The sequence below is a fragment of the Myotis lucifugus genome, unplaced genomic scaffold (assembly GCF_000147115.1).
Source record: "Myotis lucifugus unplaced genomic scaffold, Myoluc2.0 scaffold_282, whole genome shotgun sequence".
Lineage (NCBI taxonomy): Eukaryota > Metazoa > Chordata > Mammalia > Chiroptera > Vespertilionidae > Myotis > Myotis lucifugus.
This window is the reverse complement of record NW_005871330.1, coordinates 377,335-398,644: the sequence shown is the minus strand read 5'-3', so window position 1 is coordinate 398,644 and position 21,310 is coordinate 377,335. Positions and strand designations below refer to the sequence as shown.

At 53.1% G+C, this 21,310-nt stretch overlaps 1 protein-coding gene across 1 annotated transcript in view; it reads left to right on the top strand.

Annotated features, from left to right (window-relative positions):
• Positions 1-15,164, top strand: part of MYH13 (myosin heavy chain 13) — a 50,608-nt gene extending 35,444 nt beyond the window's left edge. The window contains 16 exon segments of the mRNA XM_023763352.1: positions 1,177-1,212; positions 1,566-1,769; positions 1,862-1,980; positions 3,640-3,836; positions 4,199-4,382; positions 4,747-4,912; positions 5,642-5,766; positions 6,690-6,998; positions 7,079-7,282; positions 8,635-8,760; positions 9,051-9,221; positions 11,343-11,447; positions 11,524-11,619; positions 13,041-13,225; positions 13,535-13,585; positions 15,026-15,164. Of these exon segments, the coding sequence (XP_023619120.1) occupies positions 1,177-1,212; positions 1,566-1,769; positions 1,862-1,980; positions 3,640-3,836; positions 4,199-4,382; positions 4,747-4,912; positions 5,642-5,766; positions 6,690-6,998; positions 7,079-7,282; positions 8,635-8,760; positions 9,051-9,221; positions 11,343-11,447; positions 11,524-11,619; positions 13,041-13,225; positions 13,535-13,585; positions 15,026-15,164 (2,417 nt within the window).
• The last annotated feature ends 6,146 nt before the right edge of the window (positions 15,165-21,310 follow it).

Here is a 21,310-nt window from a genome sequence, read left to right as displayed (position 1 = left end):
GTCGCCCAGCTTCATGGAAAACTGGCCTCTGTGTGTGGCCAAAGCAAAGAGGTCCCCGGAGAGGAGCCGTGAGCTCCTAGATTCAAGAGGTGCCTGGCCGGTGAGGCTCAGTTGGTGCACTGATGGGTCTCGGGTTCGATTCCCAATCAGGGCACATATGCAGATTGTGGGTTCCATCCCTAGTCAGGCTCCAGCAGGAAGCCACTGATTGGTGTTTCTATTTCTCTCCCTCTCCCTTCCTTTCTCTCTAAAATCAATGAAAGCATGTCCTCGGGTGAGGATTTAAAAATAATGAGCTCAGAGTTGTCCTTGGGGCTGCTCGGCTGGGCTAGAAGAAGGGGTGGCCCCAGACTGGGGCTGTGGACCTCCTGCAGAGGGCTGCTCAGAGGTCGGGGTGTCTGTGGAGGGAAGGAATGGAGAGAGGATCAGAGAATTAGGGTGGTCTTGCTGCCTTTATTGAGCTTCTGGGTTCACACTGCTCGTCCAACCCTTTTATTTCTTCCTCATTGCAACTCCTTTCTCTCTCCCTCTCTCCTTGTAACTTAGCCATTTTCCCCACCAGTGTCGTTTTTCCCCCCTTCCTTTGAGAAGTGTGTCTGTATGTATTCTCTTTCTATTTCCCCCTCCCGCCCTGCCCCCCCTCTCCCGCCCCCAGCAAGCCAAGCCAAGCCAAGCCAGGTTGCAGGATGGGTGAGTTACAGGAAACTCCAGCATCACCCACGTGCTGTGCCTATAACCAGACCCACCCTACTGCCTCCCTATCATAGCGCCATGCTCCCAGTTCTCATTTTTAATATTCAGTGGAAGAAGTACTTTATAGTGCCTTATTTTTAAAATATATTTTTATTGATTTCAGAGAGGAAGGAGAGGGGAAAAGAGGGAGATAGAAACATCAATGATGAGAGAGAATCATCGATCGGCTGCCTCCTGCACGCCCCCTACTGGGGTATTGGAGCTGGCAACCAGGGCATGTGCCCTGACATGATTTCACAGGCATAAGTCTGATTCATAGGTCATGCTAACCACTGAGCCACACAGGCTGGGAATCTAACGTCCCTGCCTCTCCTGCTGTCATCTCACACTTTGCAGCCTAAGGACAAATACATGCTCAATATATTTATTTTATGTTTATGAGGTGGGAGGGGAGGGAAGAGGTCTACAGCATATACAAGGTTTTTAAACAAACTTCACAAAAAGACAGGACAGCCAGCGGCTGCGGGAGGGGCTCTGGCTCGCCGCCGCCACCACCGCAGGAAACTTTTTGTGTAATTAATGAGATGCTCAGCACTCCCACCTGATTATACTGCTGCAAACAGACACATCAGGAGGTCATGTTATTGACATGGGGATAGAACTGCTTATGTTGTAAGGAGAGCCCGGGGCTCCTTTGAGTGGCGTTTTCTCAAAGGTCTGTTCACAAATCACTAAATACTTGTCTGCCAGGGCAGGCTGCTCCCAGCTACTGGTGATTAAGCAGCAACCACAAATAAAAACACAGCACAGATGAAATGACTTTTTAAAACTTCCCTCTGTGCGCTCTCTGTGTTTTCATTTAACCTAACAAGAAGCTAATCTACCAGACAGCCCGGGCCACTCTGGACACCAGGAACCCATTTCCCACTCACGTTGGCTTGTTTTTAAGAGTAACATGGAGAGACTGTGCCGGACTGTGGAAGACCAGTTTAATGAAATCAAAGCCAAGGATGACCAGCAGACACAGTTAATCCACGATCTGAACATGCAGAAGGCGAGACTGCAGACCCAAAACGGTGAGCCCGGGCGGGTGGGGCGGGTGGCTGCGGTGCCGCGGGCCACGGGGGAGGCAGGCGCAAGGCTGACCGGGGCCATGTCCGTGCGTTAGGGGAGCTGAGCCACCAAGTAGAAGAAAAGGAGGTGCTGGTTTCACAGCTCACCAAAGGCAAGCAGGCCCTCACCCAGCAGCTGGAGGAGCTGAAGAGGCAACTGGACGAAGAAACCAAGGTAAGGACCACCGTTCCTGGGATGGCAGCGCCGGATAGCACCTGAGAGCCGGGAGGCCTGGGAGCTGGTGGGAGGCCGGTGCCGCGGGCCTGTCCTCTGCCTGCAGTGTGACAGGAGCCGGGTCTGCGAGGTGAGGGGACCTTGGCATCGGATCTCCTTCCTCAGCCCTAGAAAACTCTTCCAGGTGCTCCATCCTCTGGGGTCCTCTGTCCCCCCAGGGGGTTCTGATGCACTTCCCTCTCCAGCTAGGGGCGTCCCCTTCCAGCCCTCCCCACACACGCTGCCCTGGCTTGACCATCCCTGCCTTTGTGTATTCTTTCACGCTGCCCAGCAATTCATCCGGCCCCTCGAGATGGCCTCTTCTTTCTTCATCGCACTTTGTCCAGGCCCCTGCTGAAATACCCAATTTTAAGCTGCCCTCGTCCAAAACAGACGACATGATTGTAGAGGCTCCCCTGGGACATCTGCATAAACAAGAACATCATCATCGTGTTCTTGATGCCAATACCTAGCCATTTGTGTTCATATTGCAGGTCTCCCACTGATCTGTCAACTCATAGAGGGCAGGAATAATTCCCCACTGTAGTTGTAAACAGCAGGTACAGTGCACAGTAGGACAGAGCACACAGCAGGTGCTTCGTGAAGCTGCTCCTTAGAGTGAGAATCCAGGAGTCCACAAACGTGTGTAATTCTAATTCTGAGGGCCGCGTGCACCGGCGATGACTTATGGAGCCATCTTTTGGCAATCTCTCACGCTCTATCTGAAAAGGAGTCAGTGCTACATTTGTCTCCGTCTTTCTGTTGTATGGAAAGGGCCGGGGAGCGTGAGAACCGGAGCCTGATGGAGTCACAAGAAGGTCCGCTAACGGAGCGCGCTGTCCTCTGGCCAGGATACCGTAGTCGCTAAGTTCTCCTCAGCAAAGTCTTGTTGTTTATTTGTCTTTAAAGGGATGCAGATGTATACATTGCTGCATTTGGTGGTACCACAAAGTGTTAGTGACTGGGATAGTGAGCGCTAAACCATTTGTGGTCCTGCCCAGACAGGGATGCATGTGAAGGCCTCTGGGCATGTCCTCCTCTCAGGAGGAGGAGGCGGAGCGTGGAAATGGCACAGATCAGGTGCACAGAGGTGGGGCAGCAGCCCACGGTGGCACCAAAGATGCCTTTGGGTGTTCATGGTCGCAGGGCTCCACCGCATTGTATCGACTTTTGTTTCAATTCTTCTGATCACATGAGGACTCGGTCTCCGCTTGGGGACCATCTCTCTAGCACTTGCTGATTTACTGACCAGCACCTAGGGGGCAGGCCCCGGGCACAGAGCCGCAGCGGCCAAGTACCTACCCACGGAGAAGGCGATGACGCTGCTCTACCGCCATTGGTTGATTCTTAGGGACGCCTTCTCATCGCGGCACATATTAACGGTGTTCCATCTGCTGTAGTGCGACAGTTTACTTTAAAATCAAATATAATTAGATATAACAAAGGAGTCAGCTTTCTAAAAATTAAGTACATAAAATAGGCGATGCGCTGTTACCGCCAAGTTTGGGAAGGCAGTAAGGAAACGATTCGACTTGGGGAAATGCTGGTTTACGTGAAAATACCTCACCTGGGGAAATGGCCAGGTATTTGTTGCCATTTGTCACCCCTGCGATTCCCCAGGCCAAGAACGCCCTGGCCCACGCCCTGCAGTCCTCCCGCCACGACTGTGACCTGCTGCGGGAACAGTATGAGGAGGAGCAGGAAGCCAAGGCTGAGCTGCAGAGGGCGCTGTCCAAGGCCAACAGCGAGGTTGCCCAGTGGAGGACCAAGTATGAGACGGACGCCATCCAGCGCACGGAGGAGCTGGAGGAGGCCAAGTACGGCCCCAGGTTACATAGGAGAGGTGACCCCAAGGCACAGGCGACGGAACAGAGGACCGACCCTTCCTGGAGCACCCCTCCTCCCAGGCCTTGGGTTTTCTGAGCATTCACATAGGTGCTCCTGTCCCTCCTGTGGGGACCGTCCATTCCACCTGGCTTCCCGGGGGCCCTTTCGGTGACCTTGGTGGCCACCAAGCTCTTTGGGATCCTTCCGATGTTACTTAAATCCTCTCTATTCATCAAACTCTAGGTCATGCTCTTGTCAAGTTCCAGTCCCTGTAGACTGTTTGTTTCTCTTCCGATGTAGCCCTTCTGAAATAGTGCACCTTTGCCAAGGGAGAAACATCTGGTTCTCTTAGGAAAAAGCTGGCCCAGAGGCTCCAGGAAGCGGAGGAAAACACGGAGGCCGTGAGTGCCAAGTGCGCGTCCCTGGAGAAAACCAAGCAGCGGCTCCAGGGCGAAGTGGACGACCTGATGCTGGGCCTGGAGCGGGCCAACGCCGCCTGCGCCACCCTGGACAAGAAGCAGAGGAACTTCGACAAGGTCCTTCCTCCCACGGTGGTGGCGGCGATGAGAGCGACGGCCCTCATGCCCACGTGTGAGATGCTCACACAGCCTGCCGAGCATGGAGGCCCCGTCCGGGGAGCTTGGGGATTGGCGGTGTCTCTTCACTTGGGTGACGGTCCCTCGAAAGGGAATTCTCTTCTTAGTTAAAGCTAATTCTGTTTCCTTTGAGATGAAAACATCTTCAAGAACACAGTCGATCGCGGTGGGGGTATCGGAGCGTGGAGTCTCTGCTCTAGAAGGGGGCCCTGTCTCCCTAGTCCTAAGGATGGAGGGGTGAACTGCGGTGTTGCTGACGGTCCCCTGCCCTTCCTGCTCCTCACATGCCCTGCGTCACCCCCAGGTCCTGGCAGAGTGGAAGCAGAAGCTGGATGAGGGCCAAGCTGAGTTGGAAGCAGCTCAGAAAGAGTCCCGGTCGCTGAGCACCGAAATCTTCAAGATGCGGAACGCCTACGAGGAGGTGGTGGATCAGCTGGAGACGCTGAGGCGGGAGAATAAAAATCTGCAAGGTGAGCCCTGGCCGGTGCGGCTCAGCTGGTTGTAGCGTCATCCGGTACACCACAAGGTGGCAGGTTCGATTCCCGGTCCAGGCACATACCTCGGTTGTGGGTTCCACCCCCAGTTGGGGTGCATGTGGGAGGCAGCCAATCGATGTTTCTCTTTTTCTCTAAAATAAATAAATAAAATAAAATTTTAAAATCTGCAAGGTGAGCTCTCTGCCCACCACAGGTGCGTAATAGTCCCCTTCTCGTCCAGCCACCCCTCCCCCATGTGTCACAGCCACCCCCGGACGCCTCCTCCCTCCCACTGCCCACCCAATCCGCACATCTGCTCAGTTTGCCATGAGGCCCGAGGCCTCCTGTGAAAGGCACAGTGGCAGAAAGTCGCATCCTCAAAACCAGGGGGCACAGTGGGGTGCTAAGGTCCCTGTAGGAGAACATTTCCCGGATTCCGTCTCAGTGTGGTCCTGTGCATGTCCCCCACACTTCTCCCCTCGGTCCTCTGGGCCGCTGCAGAGCTTTGGGGAGTTTGGGGCCACACAGTGCTGTTTCACTCGCTCTCTGCACAGCTCAGGTGCGGCAACCCACCCCCTCTGCTCACACCTCACCCCGAGGGCTCCGCCTGCTCTCTCCCACCTAAATGTCCTGAGTGAATCGCCGGCCCTAAGCTGCCTGGCCAAGGCCTGCGCTGTCCCTCGGAGCCTGTTTCGCAGCCTCAATCAGGCCTGTCCTTTGCAGAGGAGATTTCCGACCTAACCGAGCAGATGGCAGAAAATGGCAAGCACCTTCAGGAGGTGGAGAAGACCAAGAAGCAAGTGGAGCAGGAAAAGTCGGACCTCCAGGCTGCCCTCGAGGAGGTGGAGGCAAGTTCTGGGACGCAGCACATGGGAGCTCAGGAGGGCGGGCGCTGAAGGAGGGGCCAGCGCACCCCTGGGGGCCCCTCCTGCAGGGAGGCCCCGGGAGACAGCTGCGCTCTGCTGCGTCCTCTGGGGTCCTCCTGTCTCCCCTTTTGAAGATAAATACATTTGTTTGTTACATCCTCAATGTTTCCTCTTGGGAAGCAAGAAATCCTTCACCAAACATCTGAGAGCCGGCTCTGAAGCCCTCATTTTTAACTGTTGCACACGATCACCTCTGGCTACTGGGAGTCCGGCACTGACCACAGTGCCGCGGGCTGAGCTCATACTCAGCTGCGGCCAGTGCAGGGTGACGCTCGGGAAGTTTCTAGGGAAATTTGCGTAAATTTGTAAAGTTTCACAGGATAAAGGGAGAACAATTGCCCTGACATTTTAGAGATAGGTTGGCTCCCGACTTATAGCCTTATTAAACAGACACACTCAATAAAATGTTCACTAATTCAAAGGGATGCGCTGTCCCCCTCAAGACCTGGTTGTTAATAACGAAGTGTTAGTTCCAGTTTCATTACTAGAAGGGACATTCAGGAGCAAGTCATTTGAGCTTCTTGAGTGTTGTTCTACTCATCTGTAAAATGGGTGTTATTATCATACCCATCCTATATAATAAAGGGCTAATATGCCAATTGTCCCCTTTGGAGTACAACCTACCTGAGTTCGACTGCTAGCTATGACATGCACTGACCACCAGGGGGCGGTGCAGAACAAAGGAAGGCCCTGGCTGGCAGCCGGAAGGCCCTGATTGCTGGCCAGGCCTGGGGACCCTACCCGTGCATGACTTTAGTGCACTGGGCCTCTAATTTGATAATAACAGTGGAAAATACCCATTCAAGTGCCCACAGCACTTCCAATCGCTCCTGTGTTTTTATCAGGGCTCCTTGGAACATGAAGAGAGCAAGATTTTGCGTGTCCAGCTAGAGCTGAGCCAGGTAAGATCCGAGCTTGACCGCAAAGTCACGGAGAAGGATGAAGAAATCGAGCAGCTAAAGAGAAACAGCCAGCGGGCAGCAGAGGCCATGCAGACCATGCTGGATGCGGAGATCCAGAGCCGGAACGACGCCCTACGGCTGAAGAAGAAGATGGAGGGAGACCTCAATGAGATGGAGATCCAGCTGGGCCACTCCAACCGCCAGCTGGCGGAGACCCAGAAGCACCTGCGCACAGTCCAGGGCCAGCTCAAGGTGACCGTGGGGCCTTTGGGGTGGGGGTGGCTGGGCCCTCGGCCTGTGGGCTCCGGCCTCACCCCTGCTTCCCCCTGCAGGACTCCCAGCTGCAGCTGGACGACGCCCTGAGGAGCAACGAGGACCTCAAGGAGCAGCTGGCCATCACGGAGCGCAGGAGCGGCCTGCTGCTGGAGGAGCTGGAGGAGATGAAGGTGGCCCTGGAGCAGACCGAGCGGACCCGCAGGCTGTCCGAGCAGGAGCTGCTGGACGCCAGCGACCGGGTGCAGCTGCTGCACTCCCAGGTGCAGCCAGGCTCCCTCCACGGGGCCCTTTCCTCCTCCGAACATAGAAGGTCATGTGTGTTGTGGGAAGTCAGAGCAAGGAAGGGTGAATGACTGCATGAAGGGGCTGGAAAAGGCCTCACGGTAGAAGCCATAATCTTAGAAAGTTAGGATTGTCGTTCAAAATAATTATTTTTGTCATTTTTATGAAAAGTTTTTAAAAATTCCTTTTTATAAACAAATAGAGAATACAAGCAAAGGAACAGAAGAAACGTGCTAACCATAATGTTAACATTTTAAGACTTTTCATGCTAAGCTCTGTTTATGTCCATAAATATTATATTTTTTTGTAAAAATGTGATCAAACTTTTTGCAACTTATTTTCATTTAGCAATGTGTCATGAACATGTGTCTACATCTTTAGAGAGTTTTCTATGACTGTTTTTAATGGCAGAAAGGTAGTCCATTTTAGTCGTGTATTATGGCATTTTTATCTAACTAATTCTCTATGATTAGATGTTTTATATCATTCCCCCCCCCCAAAAAAAACTTACTATTAGAAAGACTGCTATGATGAACTTCTTTATAACTAAGTTTTCACATATATCCATTATTATTATTATTTCCCTAATATTCCTAGAAGTAAATAAATTCCTAGAAGTAAAACTTCACAGTCCAAACAGTAAAGACATTTGTAATATACTGTAAACTGATCTTTAATTAAGTCGTCTCAATTTTTATTACCCATTGGGAGCTCCTTCCTATAAATTCTCAAAGACCGTAGCTATTATTTTTTAAACCTGACCAATTGTAGTGTTGAAAATATTTCTTTTTAAAAAATTCTTATTTCTTTGATTACTGAGGCAGAACATTTCATCATATTTTTTGCCACTTGGATTTCTTCTGTTGTGTCTTACCTATTTGTACTTCTTGCCCTTTTTGCTTATCGATTTGTTTCATGTTAAGACAGGGAATATTTTTCAGTAATAATCATTGCAAGTGTATTCCAGTTGGTCCTCACTTTTGCAATTCCACTTATGGTATATTTTGATCATTAGGGCTATTTTTCATTTTATGTCACTATGTCAACAAATCATTTCCTTCTTCCAACACCTTTTTGAATAATCTCTTCTTCCCCAAATATTTGAAAGTCCACTTTTATCATTTATTCAATTATTTCACGTGCAATTCTTGGGTCTGTCCTGGAACTTTCTGTTTGGTCAAGACCAAAACAGTGTCTAGCAAAGCCCATGTGACAATGAGGAACGGAACCTGACCATGGTTTACGTCCTTTCCCACCGAGCCCTCTCCCTCCCAACTGTTTGACGTGTCCAAACATAACCTATCCTTCTGGTATCTGCTTTTCCTTGTAGAACACAAGCCTGATAAACATCAAGAAGAAACTGGAAGCTGACATAGCCCAGTGCCAGGCAGAGGTGGAGAACTCTATCCAGGAATCCAGAAACGCAGAGGAGAAGGCCAAGAAAGCCATCACAGATGTGAGCGCCGTTCTTTCTCTTCAGAGACGCCCTTGGGAGAGAGGGAAGGGGCTTCTAAGCCCGGGCGTGACACGCAGGTTCCATCTCCTTAAGACCTAAGTCCGTCAGGGGTGGCTCCCTGAAGAGATGGCCTAGCAAAGTGGGGGAGGGAGTGCTATGCACACTCCGTGGCGGCTGAGGGAGGGAGGCACGCATCAGCACACACAGCACCAACCTGAGCATCTTGCAGTGCTCCGGGCAGGGATGGGATGGGCGGATGGCCCACGGATGTTTTCTGTGAACTTACCCAGGCGGCCATGATGGCCGAGGAGCTGAAGAAGGAGCAGGACACCAGCGCCCACCTGGAGCGGATGAAGAAGAACCTGGAGCAGACGGTGAAGGACCTGCAGCACCGTCTGGATGAGGCTGAGCAGCTGGCCCTGAAGGGCGGGAAGAAGCAGATCCAGAAGCTGGAGAACCGGGTAGCTGGCCCGAGGGGACTCCCCCCAAAGTGATGCCCAGTTCCCGGGCAGAACCACCGTCTGGAAACGCGGGTGGTGGGAAGGTGGCCGCTGACTGAGCAGACTGCAGACTTAGCTTGAGGACCTCTTGCAAAACTCCCTGGGAGCCAAACATCCCACCCGTTTCCTTTCCGCCGATCCCTCCACCCCAACTCACGCAAATCCACTGCGGAATGCTTCTGCCTCAATAACTGCAGGGCGATGACATTTGTAAGTGTTCACATTCTGGTTTTATAGAGTTTCAGACCCACACAAATGGGGAGAGATACAGTTTACAATTTTAAAAGTACACGTTTTAGTGGGATTTAAATTTTGGACCAACCTCCACTTTGATATATAGTGGCCCATCCTGTGTAAAATCTGGAGTCTCCCTTGGTCTCCCACTCCTGGATCACTCCCTCCCCTGACTCCCCCATCTCCAAAGGCATCTGGGGCATCCTGGGGAGGGCGGTTGGCGCCTCCTGCATCAGTGCCCCACACAGGGCAGCCCTGCACTCTGCCCTCTGGGAGTGTACTTTGTGGTTGTTTAGTTTCTTTGCTGATCGGCCCCTTTGTTGCTTGCTTCCCTTTAGGCCTGTGATGGTTTATTTAATGTGTTTTTAAAATGGGCTCCACTACCAGTTAATATTTTGAAGAAGGGCTGTGAGGAGGAGGTTGTCAGATGCCTCTTGTCCCCAGGAGAAAGGAAATGAGAGAGTGGGAGGGGAAGAGGAGGAGGAGGCGACAGAGAGGAGACCACTTATCCCAGCAGGAGAGACCCAAATACAGTCATTCTCCCGGCCAGCCTCCCCCGGAGGTGGTCCCAGCACGGGCACACTTGAAATGTGAAAGGGTTTTTTGGTTGGAAACGACACAGCGTGAGTAGCGAAAGTCAACACGGGGAAGCTGGGGCTTCCAAAAAATATCTTTCCATGTTGTTTTTCATTATTTCCAGTCCTATTCTATTAACACGAGCTCAGGCCTGCCCTTCTCGTGGCTCCTCCCTCGAGGGAGGAACTCGATCCCTTGCCACCCTCTGATTCTGTGATTCCTGGGTTGGCAGGGGTCCCTCAGCCAGCCTCCACCCTCCACCCTCCCTCACCCCCGCAGGATGAGGAACCTTCAAAACCCTCCCATTGCCAGCTGCCCAGTTACCTTGGTTTCATAAACCTTACAGAGGCCTGGAGAGCTCCCCTCCTCCCCTCCTCCCCCTGGGGAAAGAAAGTTTAGTAGAACCTGAAGGAAGACAGCTCCCAGGGCCCACAGGGTATGGGAAGGGGTGGGATCCTGTTTGGAGCGGTGGCCAGAGGTGGCCTTTTCCACTGGTAGATTACAAAGCTGACCTGGGGGGTCTGCAAGCCCAGAGCCGCCCCTGTCTGTGGCAGCGGGATTCCCAATGGCTGGCCGCCACCCCACGCCCCCTTTGGGCTCTCTCTGAGCACGGACTTGGGGCCACAGTTGGTGACCTGAGTTCACGATGGCTGTCCTCTGCCGTCAAGACTTCAGGAAAGGAGGGCGCAGCCATGAAATTAACACCACCCGTGTAGCGTCATATCTTCTAAAAAATACTTCCACGCCTTTTGTGTAATCTGGTCCCCACACTGGAGGTAGCCCGGGCAGGAATGACCATCTCCACCCCAAATACACAAAACCTCATCCCCAGTGCGGAGCTGCCTTGCTTTGGCTCACTCAGCGGACCGGACTTGAGCCCCTGGACTGCTCCTGGTTTTGGTTCTGGCCGGGATCCCGCTGCCTCTCGGTCAGGAGCCGGGCCACCTGGAGCAGCCATGCAGTCTCCCCCTGAGCCTGCGGGGCAAGTCGGGCTGAGGCACAGCTCTCGCCAGGCTGCGTGGCACCAGAGGAGGCGGCTTCCTTGCAAAGCCGGACCCGGCAGCTGAGCTGTGTGCACCTGAGGCTGCCCCTGGCCACAGAAGGTGCCTCGTTCTCATTCGCACAGAGCCCGCCGCGTGCAGGAGTGGTGGCCTCGGGAATACACGTGGCTTCTGAGTCCTCGGAGGAGACAGTGAGATCACCCTGCAGGACAGGCACCGGGTCCATGAGAGAGCCTGGCGGTCCGGCCTGAATCCGTGTTCTCTTTCCCAGGTGAGGGAGCTGGAAAACGAGCTGGATGCTGAGCAGAAGAGGGGAGCCGAAGCTCTGAAGGGGACACACAAATACGAGCGAAAAGTCAAGGAGATGACTTACCAGGTAGAGGCTGGAACCTGGGTGAGTGCTCGGACGGGAGGCGGCGGTGGCCGGGCCTGGAAGGATGTTCTGTTCGCAGGCCGAGGAGGACCGCAAGAACATCCTGAGGCTCCAGGACCTGGTGGACAAGCTGCAGGCCAAAGTGAAGGCGTACAAGAGGCAGGCCGAGGAGGCCGTAAGTGGGGGAGCTCCCGGGGGCCCACGCCGGCCTGAGTGTCCCCCAGCCCTGCTGGGAGTGTTCCTGTTTCCTACAGTCCACAGAGCTCGGGAGGTTTTCACAGACCATAAAGCAAGGACACCTGTACCCTCCCTCCCCCGGTCCGTGTGACACCTCCCACTCACCTCCTCCTCTGTGCCCTTGCCTCACCCCGTGTGACCAGCTCCCCCCATCCCTTCAATGGGCCTCGCCCAGCTCACACTCTCCCACCCACCCCAGAGCGTCCTTGCCCACCTGCTGGCCTCTCTTCACCCTGTCTCCCTAAACAACTCAGCCACCCACACCCACCAAGCCCTCCTGCCCGTGACCTGACTTAGACACTTCATCCCCCTCCCCTCCCTGGTCCCATCCTCCGCACCACCACTCCTGCTCTCCCAGAGGTCCCCCCACCTCCTCCTTCCTGGCCCTCCCCTGATGCCCATCACCCCAGTCCTTCCCTTTTTGATCTGCCCTCGATCAAACAGGGAAGAAATGAAATGGGCTGAAACCCGGCATTTCCCCAAAGTACCTCCTGGGGACATTGGGTCTGAGGGGTGTTGGGGCTGGAGTAGGGGGCGGGGGGAGCATGGTTTCTTTTATAGAAAAGAAATCGATTGGAAATGCTGGGTTTAAAAACATTGAACAAGATGCTTTACTTCAAGGATTTCTCAGATTTTGTAGGTCATATGTAATTGGCTCTGAAAAGTGGAAGAGGCATTCTAGAATGTAGCATTTCTCACTCTTCATGGGCCTGGGCACCTGGTTCTTATATGCAGAGCTTCCCCCAGGACCCGTGTTCAGAGGAACAAAACCGGGGAGACCCTGCCCTCGATAAACGCCTGAGCATGTGGCTTCTCTCCTTGTCCTTTCTCTTCCCTGCCCAGGGGGCTGGTTGGTTCTGTCTTGACATCAAAGGGACAGATCTGTGCTGGTTACATAGCAGGGAGACGCGTACTCATCGCTTTAGAACAGTGGCAGCGGGACTGGCCAGCCTGGAGGGGCCCAGAAGGCCACCTTTGTCAGGAACCCCTGGCTAATGCTGAAATAGACCCAGACAAGGGCCTGGCCATAGGCAGATGATGCTGGGAGCAGGAACAGGGCAATGGGGGCCTGGGCCATTGGTCTGTGACACCTCCAGGTGCCAGGGGAGGACTCTGGACTTGGGTCTCTTTCAAAAAGCTGCAGGGGGAGAGACGGCATAGAAAAGGGGTGCAGGGACACAGGGGTGCAGGGTGCATCCTCACCCATGGATTGCTCAGCTTTCTCTCCCCTGGCATCAGTGAAGCCGGGATCCAAGCTGTCCTGGTTCCCCAGTCCCCTAGAGGCCTGCAGGGATTGGGGGCCTCAGAGCCAGAGTAAGGGGCTGCCTCGGCCCTCCCATCCCTCTGTCTTCCGCTCAGGAGGAGCAGGCCAACACGCAGCTGTCCAGATGCCGGAGGGCCCAGCACGAGCTGGAGGAGGCCGAGGAGCGGGCAGACATCGCCGAGTCCCAGGTCAACAAACTCAGGGCCAAGAGCCGAGATGTCGGGGGCCAGGTGAGAGCAGACTTCCCTAGACGTGCTGAGCCCCAGGGAGGGTTCAGAGGGTATCTGTGGGTGCTGGTCGTTGGCTCACAGATGCCGCTACTTTAGCCAGAACCCATGGTTCTAGGCTCCAGGAGAAAAGCAAGGGGCCAGGGGCCACACATCTTATCCCTCCCATCCCTCCCTGTGGCCAGAGGCCCTGCTTTCCAGGGGGGCGGGCTCCTTCCCCGGGGCTTGAGGGCCTTGCTTTGGTCATGCATCCGTAATATTTGTCTGAGCTTCCAGCCCTTGCAGCCGCCCCACTTGCAGACGACACTCAGCCTCGCCTTCGGTTTGACTCATATCCTGTGTACGATTCTTTTCTCCCACAGAAGATGGAAGAATGAGGCCCTCCTGATGCCTGTTGCCATGGGCACCTCCAGGCGAGTGGAGGGAAGATATTGTGAGAAATAAATTCTCCTAACCACTCAGACACTCGGCTCCTCTGTGCTTATTACCCCGGCCCATTGCTCTCCCGTGGGCTGCCTTTTAGATCCTCGCCTGATCTCTCCTTCATATAAAGACAGTAAGGAATGTGAAAGGGGAGGCTCCTTGCCCCCAGTAGAAAGGGGAAGTCCAGCCCATTGCCAGATAAGTCACTGGCCTCCATAGCATCTCAAAATAAAGACCCTTTCCGGGAACTATAGCACATGTTCTTCCTGGGACTCATGATTCTTTCCAATTCAGTTCCCCATTTCTCCCCAAATTTACAGATAGGGAAACGGGGGCCGGGATGGACGTAGTCCTCTGACTGTAGTTGTTCAGGGCAGGGTGGAGCGTAGACCCAAAGATCACAGACTCTACCCAGGGCTCTTTCCTCCAAGCAAGTCTGCTTCCCATCCCATCCCTCCTGGGACCACGTTACCCTCCTCTCAGACCCCCCCACAGCTCCCAGGCAGCGGAGAGGTAATAGGTGCTCTCAAATGCTCCACTCCCGGGAGGACAGGTGCTTCGGAAGACTGGACAGGGGCCTGTCTTGCAAGCTTTGCTCCTTCCTCTAGCTGGGGTCACTCCTCTCAACCTGGCTGGATTCCCTTCACGATGCTCAGGGCCACCGGTGAAGGGAGCAGGTGGGCCCCAGGAGCCACTGACTTCCAGACTGAGGCCTGAGGCTGGGACCAGGCACCAATAAAGGAGCTACTGCTGGTTTTAGGGCTTCCTCCCAGGCCCAGGGGTCCCACGGATTCTGATTATGTTGCTTTGCTTACCCTGAAGGGATTAGGAGCCAACACTACATTTGAGTTCCAGCCTGACCACTTCATGCCTGTAGCTGTGTGGCCTGGGGTTGGTTACACGTGTTCTCTGAGCCTGAAGTGCCTCCCAGTGTGGTCAGAGCACGGGCTGTGGGTTCCAGCAAACCTGGATGGAATGCTGATGCTGTCACATACCAATTGTGTGGCCTAGGGCAAGTTAGTCTCTTCCCTGAGCCCCAATGTGCTGATGGTGTAAGGCAGAGGTCATGGAAATCGCAGCTGCACTGGGACACTGGGTAGGCGGCAGGGGGCATGGCTTCTTTTAGAGGCAACAAAAATGTTTCACAATGGATTGCTTGATGGTTGTATAACTGTGAATTGTGTCTCACTAAAGCCATTAACTGATAGTAAGTATTGGGTTACTGTGTCCCAGGCAATGAGACTAGCAGCCTCCAATGTCTTAGACTAATCCTCCTAGAACCTCCTTTCCATCTCATCACCAGCCCACCCCTGCCTGACTTTGACACAGCAGGGCTGGGAGCTGAGGGCTGGCAGCAGGGTGCTAACAGGAAATGATCCTGAGGTCAGGTGACCTCAGATGTCTGACATCACCATTATCACTATCATCAGCATCCTCCCTATTGTCATCATCATCATCATCATCATCATCACTGTCCCTGCTATCACTGTCATCATTTCTATCCTTACCACCGCCACCACTGTCATCACCATGGTCACCACCATCATCATCATCATTGCTGAATATTAGGAATGAAAGAGTCTATTAACAATCATCTCTTTATTCTCCTCAATTTTACAGGCAAGGAAATAGGCCATTCTCAAAGTCTGGGTACCAGTCGCTAGGTCAGTCCTCCTGCCACCCCACCACATCGCCCTCCCCATAAGAGCAATGATACCATATCACATACACAGATCGATTTTGTATGATGCTAAGTGTTCACATGCCCATTTTTTCCGTTCCAGTCTCTCAACAAGCCCATCAGGTGATGAGGCGGTATCAACACCTTCATTTTCTAGAGGCTTTGCAGACCGGGTAGGGTGCCCAGTGTTGAGCAGGAAAAGAGAGGGCAGCTCTTCAGACTCACACACAGCAGAGTCTCTGGAGGGAGGGTTTTCCCTTGTGTGATGATGCTGTAGTGGTAAGAGCCCTGGGTGCCAGCCCCTGGGCCCCAGCCCTGGCCCACCACTCACTATCTTTGTGATTTGGAGCCAATTCCTTCATGACTTAAGGGTCAGCTTCCTCACGTGTAAAATGGGCATAACAATGGACTCCACAGGGTTGTTTTGAGAGGTGAATAAGAATATTCAACAAGTGCGCTTAGTCTAGAGCCTGGCCTACAGTTAGCACTGGTAACCTGTCATCATGAAGAGGTGGGGGAGACATGCCTGGGGACACAGTGGAGTGTAAGACAGGGTCCAGATGGACAACAGTCTGCGGCTTGGGCTGTGTCTCTCAGGAGCTTCCTCTGGTTTGAGGAGTTAATACTCCATGCAGTTGGAGGTCATCAACCAAAATTCCTGTGGTGTCCCTCCTCCCTGGCACCCAACAAAAGCAGGTCTAACTTCCATCTGCTCAAGTACTCCACAGTTCACCCGGGGCTCCCCAGGAGGAAGCCACCCCCAAGTGTCTCTGCACTTACTTGGCCTTAACACCCCAGCCCCCAGCCCCCAGACCTCTGAGTTACAAGAAAAAGAACATTTCTACATCCTTCATAGTACATAACAGTGTCTTATGCTATAGAACAGTGCTTCTCAACCTGTGGGTCGCGACCCCTTTGGGGGTCGAACGACCCTTTCACAGGGGTCGCCTAAGAGCATTGGAAAACACATATATAATTACATATTGTTTTTGTGATTAATCACTATGCTTTCATTATTTTCAATTTGTGACAATGAAATTGGGGGTCACCACAACATGAGGAACTGTATTAAAGGGTCGCGGCATTAGGAAGGTTGAGAACCACTGCTATAGAAGAATCCCAATTATTGAATGGAGAGATGAATGAATGAATGAATGAATGAACGAGAAACTTTCCTACCCAGGCGCCAAGTATGCCCTGGCAATGATAAAATAAAGATTTTAAAACTTTCCTGAGAGCTGGAAGCAAGAGGAGGGGATGAACATGGGGTTCCTGTGCTGAGTGTTCTTCCCAGCACCCCCATGGCAACCGGAAACCAAATTCAGGCCCTGGGTCTTGGGCTGGGTACCCCTGGGGTGTTTGAGGAAGAGACTTTACAAAGATGGGGGCAGGTGGAGGAGAGTCACAGGGACACAGCAGCACTCCAGGTCTGCTGAAGAGGGAAGGAGAGGGGCCTTGCACATGGTGAGACAGTGCCCAGGAGGAAAGCTTGGGCTTCTGTCTTGGCACATCCTACTTTCCAGGAGACCTGGGTAAGTCAGAGAATGTCCCTCAACCTCAACATGGGCTGAAAGCCCAGCACTTCCTACCTGCACGATGGCGGTGTTGAAAGATCACTATGGGACACTGGGCAGGTTTCCTCCACTACATAGCACCACCCAAATCGGAGAGGGCATTGTGGCTGTTTTACTAACAACAGAGATAATAATAATGATGCTGTTGTTGTTGTTACTATTATTATTATCATTACTATTCAGCAGTGAGGCCTAGCCACCAAAGCTGGACTCTGAGCCCTGGGCCTCGGAGAGCAGCGCCTACCCTGCCCTACGGGCCCCTTCAAAACAGAGCTTTGCTGCCACCTCCTGGCTGTGGAAAGACAGGCTTCATTATGCAAAGGACCCTGAGAGGATGCTCCTAAAGCCTTAACATTAGACCAGGGGTGGGCAAACTTTTTGACTCGAGGGCCACAATGGGTTCTTAAACTGGACCGGAGGGCTGGAACAAAAGCATGGATGGAGTGTTTGTGTGAACTAATATAAATTCAAAGTAAACATCATTACATAAAAGGGTACGGTCTTTTTTTTTTAGTTTTATTCATTTCAAACGGGCTGGATCCGGCCCGCGGGCCGTAGTTTGCCCATGGCTGCATTAGACAGAGGTCTTCCTGGAAATCATGGTCACCTGGCCCAGACCCCTGGTCTGGCAGATGAGAACATTCAGGTTAGTGATAAGGTCAGGTAACCCCTCAGGATATAGTTGGAAGGAGACACCCAGGTCTCCCAAGCTCCCAGGCTCCCCAACTGAGTTTCCACAGAAGAAGACTCTGCAGGATCTCAGATGGAGGCTGGGGCTGGCCGGGCAGAGAGAGCATGCCCTGGTGACGGCCCTGGCAGTGGAGGGTGAAACCGTGCCCAGGGTCTGCTCCCCAGCCCTCCTTCTCCTGCCCCAGGAACTTCTAGCAGACAGGACGAGAAGGCAGTGCACCTCCATGGATGCCCCTGCCCCCAGCAGGGCAGGTGACCAGGCCTGAATGTTTCTGGGGAGAAGGCGGTCCATGGCAGTTCCAGGAGGCCCAAGACAAAGGATCAGGGTGTCCACTCCCCGGCGAGGTACCCAAGCTACCTGTGCCATTGGACCCTGCAGACCGCATCTACCTTTTCCAGTGGCCCAGGACTGGCACAACAGGCTTCCTTGCCCTCTGGCTTTTTGGGTGAGTCCAGCCAATGGGGAGCTGGGATAGAAGAAGCAGAGGAAGGAGAGGGAGGTCAAGGGTGTTTATTTCCTGAGTCTCTCCAGCAGTCAAAGGTCCTATTTCCTGTCAAGTGTCCCACTCCCCCAGCCCTCTCTCTCCATCTTAGTAATTGGTCCCCTCACCCCTGCTTGCACCTCAGGCCTAGGGAAGGTAACAGAGTGAGCCCCGAGCTATTGGACCTGGAGTGCTGCTGTGTCCCTGTGGCTCCCCTCCACCTGCCCCCACCTTTGTAAGGTCTCTTCCTCCAACACCCCCCGCATGATGCTGATCTGGGTGTGCCATCTATTTCCTGCTGGAGCCTGACTTCTGCAGGACCCCTGCCCGGCACAGCTAGTTCACTCTCAATGCCTCGTTCTGTGGAGCAGGACCAGCTGACCATGCAACGGAGGCGTATTCCCGCCCTGCAGCCCGGGGACATCTCCGGGTCATGAATCGCAGTCAAGTTAACGACACATGCAGTCTCACTGCGCGTTTCAGACGGGCACAGGCCTTCACCAAAATCAAGCTTTTAGGGCTGCTTCCAGGCCCCCTACTTTGTTGAAACAGCTCTCGAGCCCACGAACAAGCAGCCGTTTCCTCTGGGAGCTGAGCGGCACCATGGTGTCCTGGAGCCAGCTCCACCCAGCCCAGAGGAGCCAAGCATTTTTAAGGAATTTTGTGAGTCAGTTCTTATGACCAGACATTATTAAGAGCTAAATCACATAAACTTACAATGAGATAAATTATATAAAACACAAAGGTAATAAAAATTCAAAACTCATAAGTCCCGAATTATTTACTACATTTTATCACTATCTATGCTCTGGAGGATAGTTACAACGAGTAAGCCCGGTGGTGGAAATGCCACCCCGGCTGTGCCACTCTCACCACGTCTCCTCTCCATACTCCCTGATGTCATGGTGGTAGCTTGAAACAGGCCAGGGTGGAAACATCACATCACAGAAACTGGCAAACACCACGAAACCGGGCTTTTTATTTGCTTGTTAAACATTTACCAGCACGTCACTAAATGGAGCCAATGAAATCCAAGTAAAAACAAACCTGCGATTCTGCATGTAGAGATATTGGAGCGTGCAGGGCCGAGCCCACCCCCACTCCCCACCATCCCACTAGATGGCTTATTCCAGGCAGTGCGCTGAGAGGACTGCTGGGGCTGGGTGTGCATCCTTGGGGTGCGGGCAAGTGGGGGGACCGAGCAAAGGGAGGGAAGGTGCCCTCCAAGTCCCCCCACAGCTGTGCCCTGCTCAGAGGAACTCATTAGCTGTAGCAGAAAGCGAGCTGCCACCCTCTAGGCATGAGAGACGATTTGTGGGTTCACCCAAGTGAAAATCTGAGGGCAGTCCATCTTCAGGCTGCGTGGATCCGCAGATATGTGGTTTGATCTACATTTTCAGATGATTTCTTTTTCTCTTGTTCTTTCCTCTCAGTTCTATTTTCCTTTAAATAAATTCATTCCCAGGAAGCTGCCCCCCTTAGAATTATAAAAGGCCAATTCATATCCTGTATCTTAAAGTCTGATGCTAGCAGCCTAAACTAAAGAGCTTCTCTTTCGCCCTGGCCAGCATGTTCAGTGGTTAGAGCGTCAGCCTGTGCACCAGAGGGTCTTGTGTTCGCTTCCTGGTCAAGGGCATGTACCTGGATGGCAGGTTTGATCCCTGCCCCCAGTTGGGAAGCCTGTGGGAGGCAACCAATGGATGCGTCTCTCTCACATCGATGTTTTTCTCTCTGCTCCTCACCACACTTTCCACTCTCTGAAAATCAATAGAAAAAATATATTCACTCCTCCAGTGAAGATTTTTTTTAAATTTATTTTTTTAAAAAAAGAGTAAAGGCTCTCCTTGGAGTTCCAGCAAAAGCTCCAGTTTCTAACTGGCCCTGATGGCCCGGATGGCCAGGCCCCTGGTCAGAAGGTGGTGGGAGGTTTGGAACTTTGATAGGTCAGCTCTGAGTCATGGGGCCCAACTCCACCCAAACCCATGAACTGAGTGTGAGGAGAGGCAGGGCGGGTGGGGGAAGCACCAACTGCTCCTTGCGAGGGCCCAGGCGCTCTGTGCTGTGGACGTGCTGTGCCCCTCGCTGTGGACCTGGGCAGGCCATGCCCTCCCACAGGTCCGAGTGTGGGCAAATCCATCCAGTGTCTGGAAACCTCTGACACAAAGTGGCCACCTAGGAACGCTGGTGGCCAGTTCCCTTTCTTCCAAACATATCCTCACTGTCTCTTTCCCACGAGACAGACAACACTGTGAATAAATGATTCTAAGGCATAAAACAGCGGCTCTCAACCTTCTGGCCCTTTAAATACAGTTCCTCGTGTTGTGACCCAATCATAAAATTATTTTCATTGCTACTTCATAACTGTAATTTTGTAATTTTGTTATGAATCGTAATGTAAATATCTGATATGCAGGATGGTCTTAGGTGACCCCTGTGAAAGGGTTGTTCAACCGCCAAAGGTTGAGAACCGCTGGCATAGGATGTGTGGGGTGTTTTTCTCCACGGCCTGCTGAACCAGCGGGCACTCAGACCCTGCAGAAACCCCCTGTCGTCCAGCACTCCCTAGTCCAATTCTCACACATAACATCATTTCCTCCCCGTCCCTGACCCAGATTCCATGCGGGTCTCACTGCTGACAGGAGCAGAGACTGCTGCTCAGAGGCGCTGCCTGCAGGCAGGCGTTTCCTGTCCTGACTCAGGAAGGAGAGGTCTGGGTGGGGCCAGACAGAACATCTGGACCAGATCAGGACATGGCTGGGACCTGAACCAGGGCTGGCCCACAGCGGGCTGGTGGCACTGCCGGGGCCTGGCTCCCTCTGGGGAGCAGGCAGGCAAGCCACCCATCCAACAGCGAAGTGACTGAGGGCCCGTGACATGCAGGAGCAGCTCCGAGCAGGGGGAGCACAACAGTGACATAAATAACAAGCGATAGCAGTGCCTTCCTCTCAAAGCTATTCCAGCTTCATCTCAAATGTCATCCGCTCCTCCGAGTGGTTCCGGATTCTCACCTGCCTAGCGGGTTCTCTCCACCCCTCTGCGAACACGGCTTCCCCTCTGGGCCTTTGATTATTGTAATCATTCATTTCCCGGTTTCTCTCCGGTGTTAAACTGCCAGCCTCATCCAGGGCCACTCTCTTTATCATCTTGGAACCCTCTAGCACAGATGAGGCAGTCCCTGGAGGTTTCTGGAAAGCATCAATGTTCATCACAGAATTTTGATAATGAAATAATTTCAAATAGACAAAAATGCTTAGTAATAAAGGATTGCCTGGGTGCCTAATGGTAATA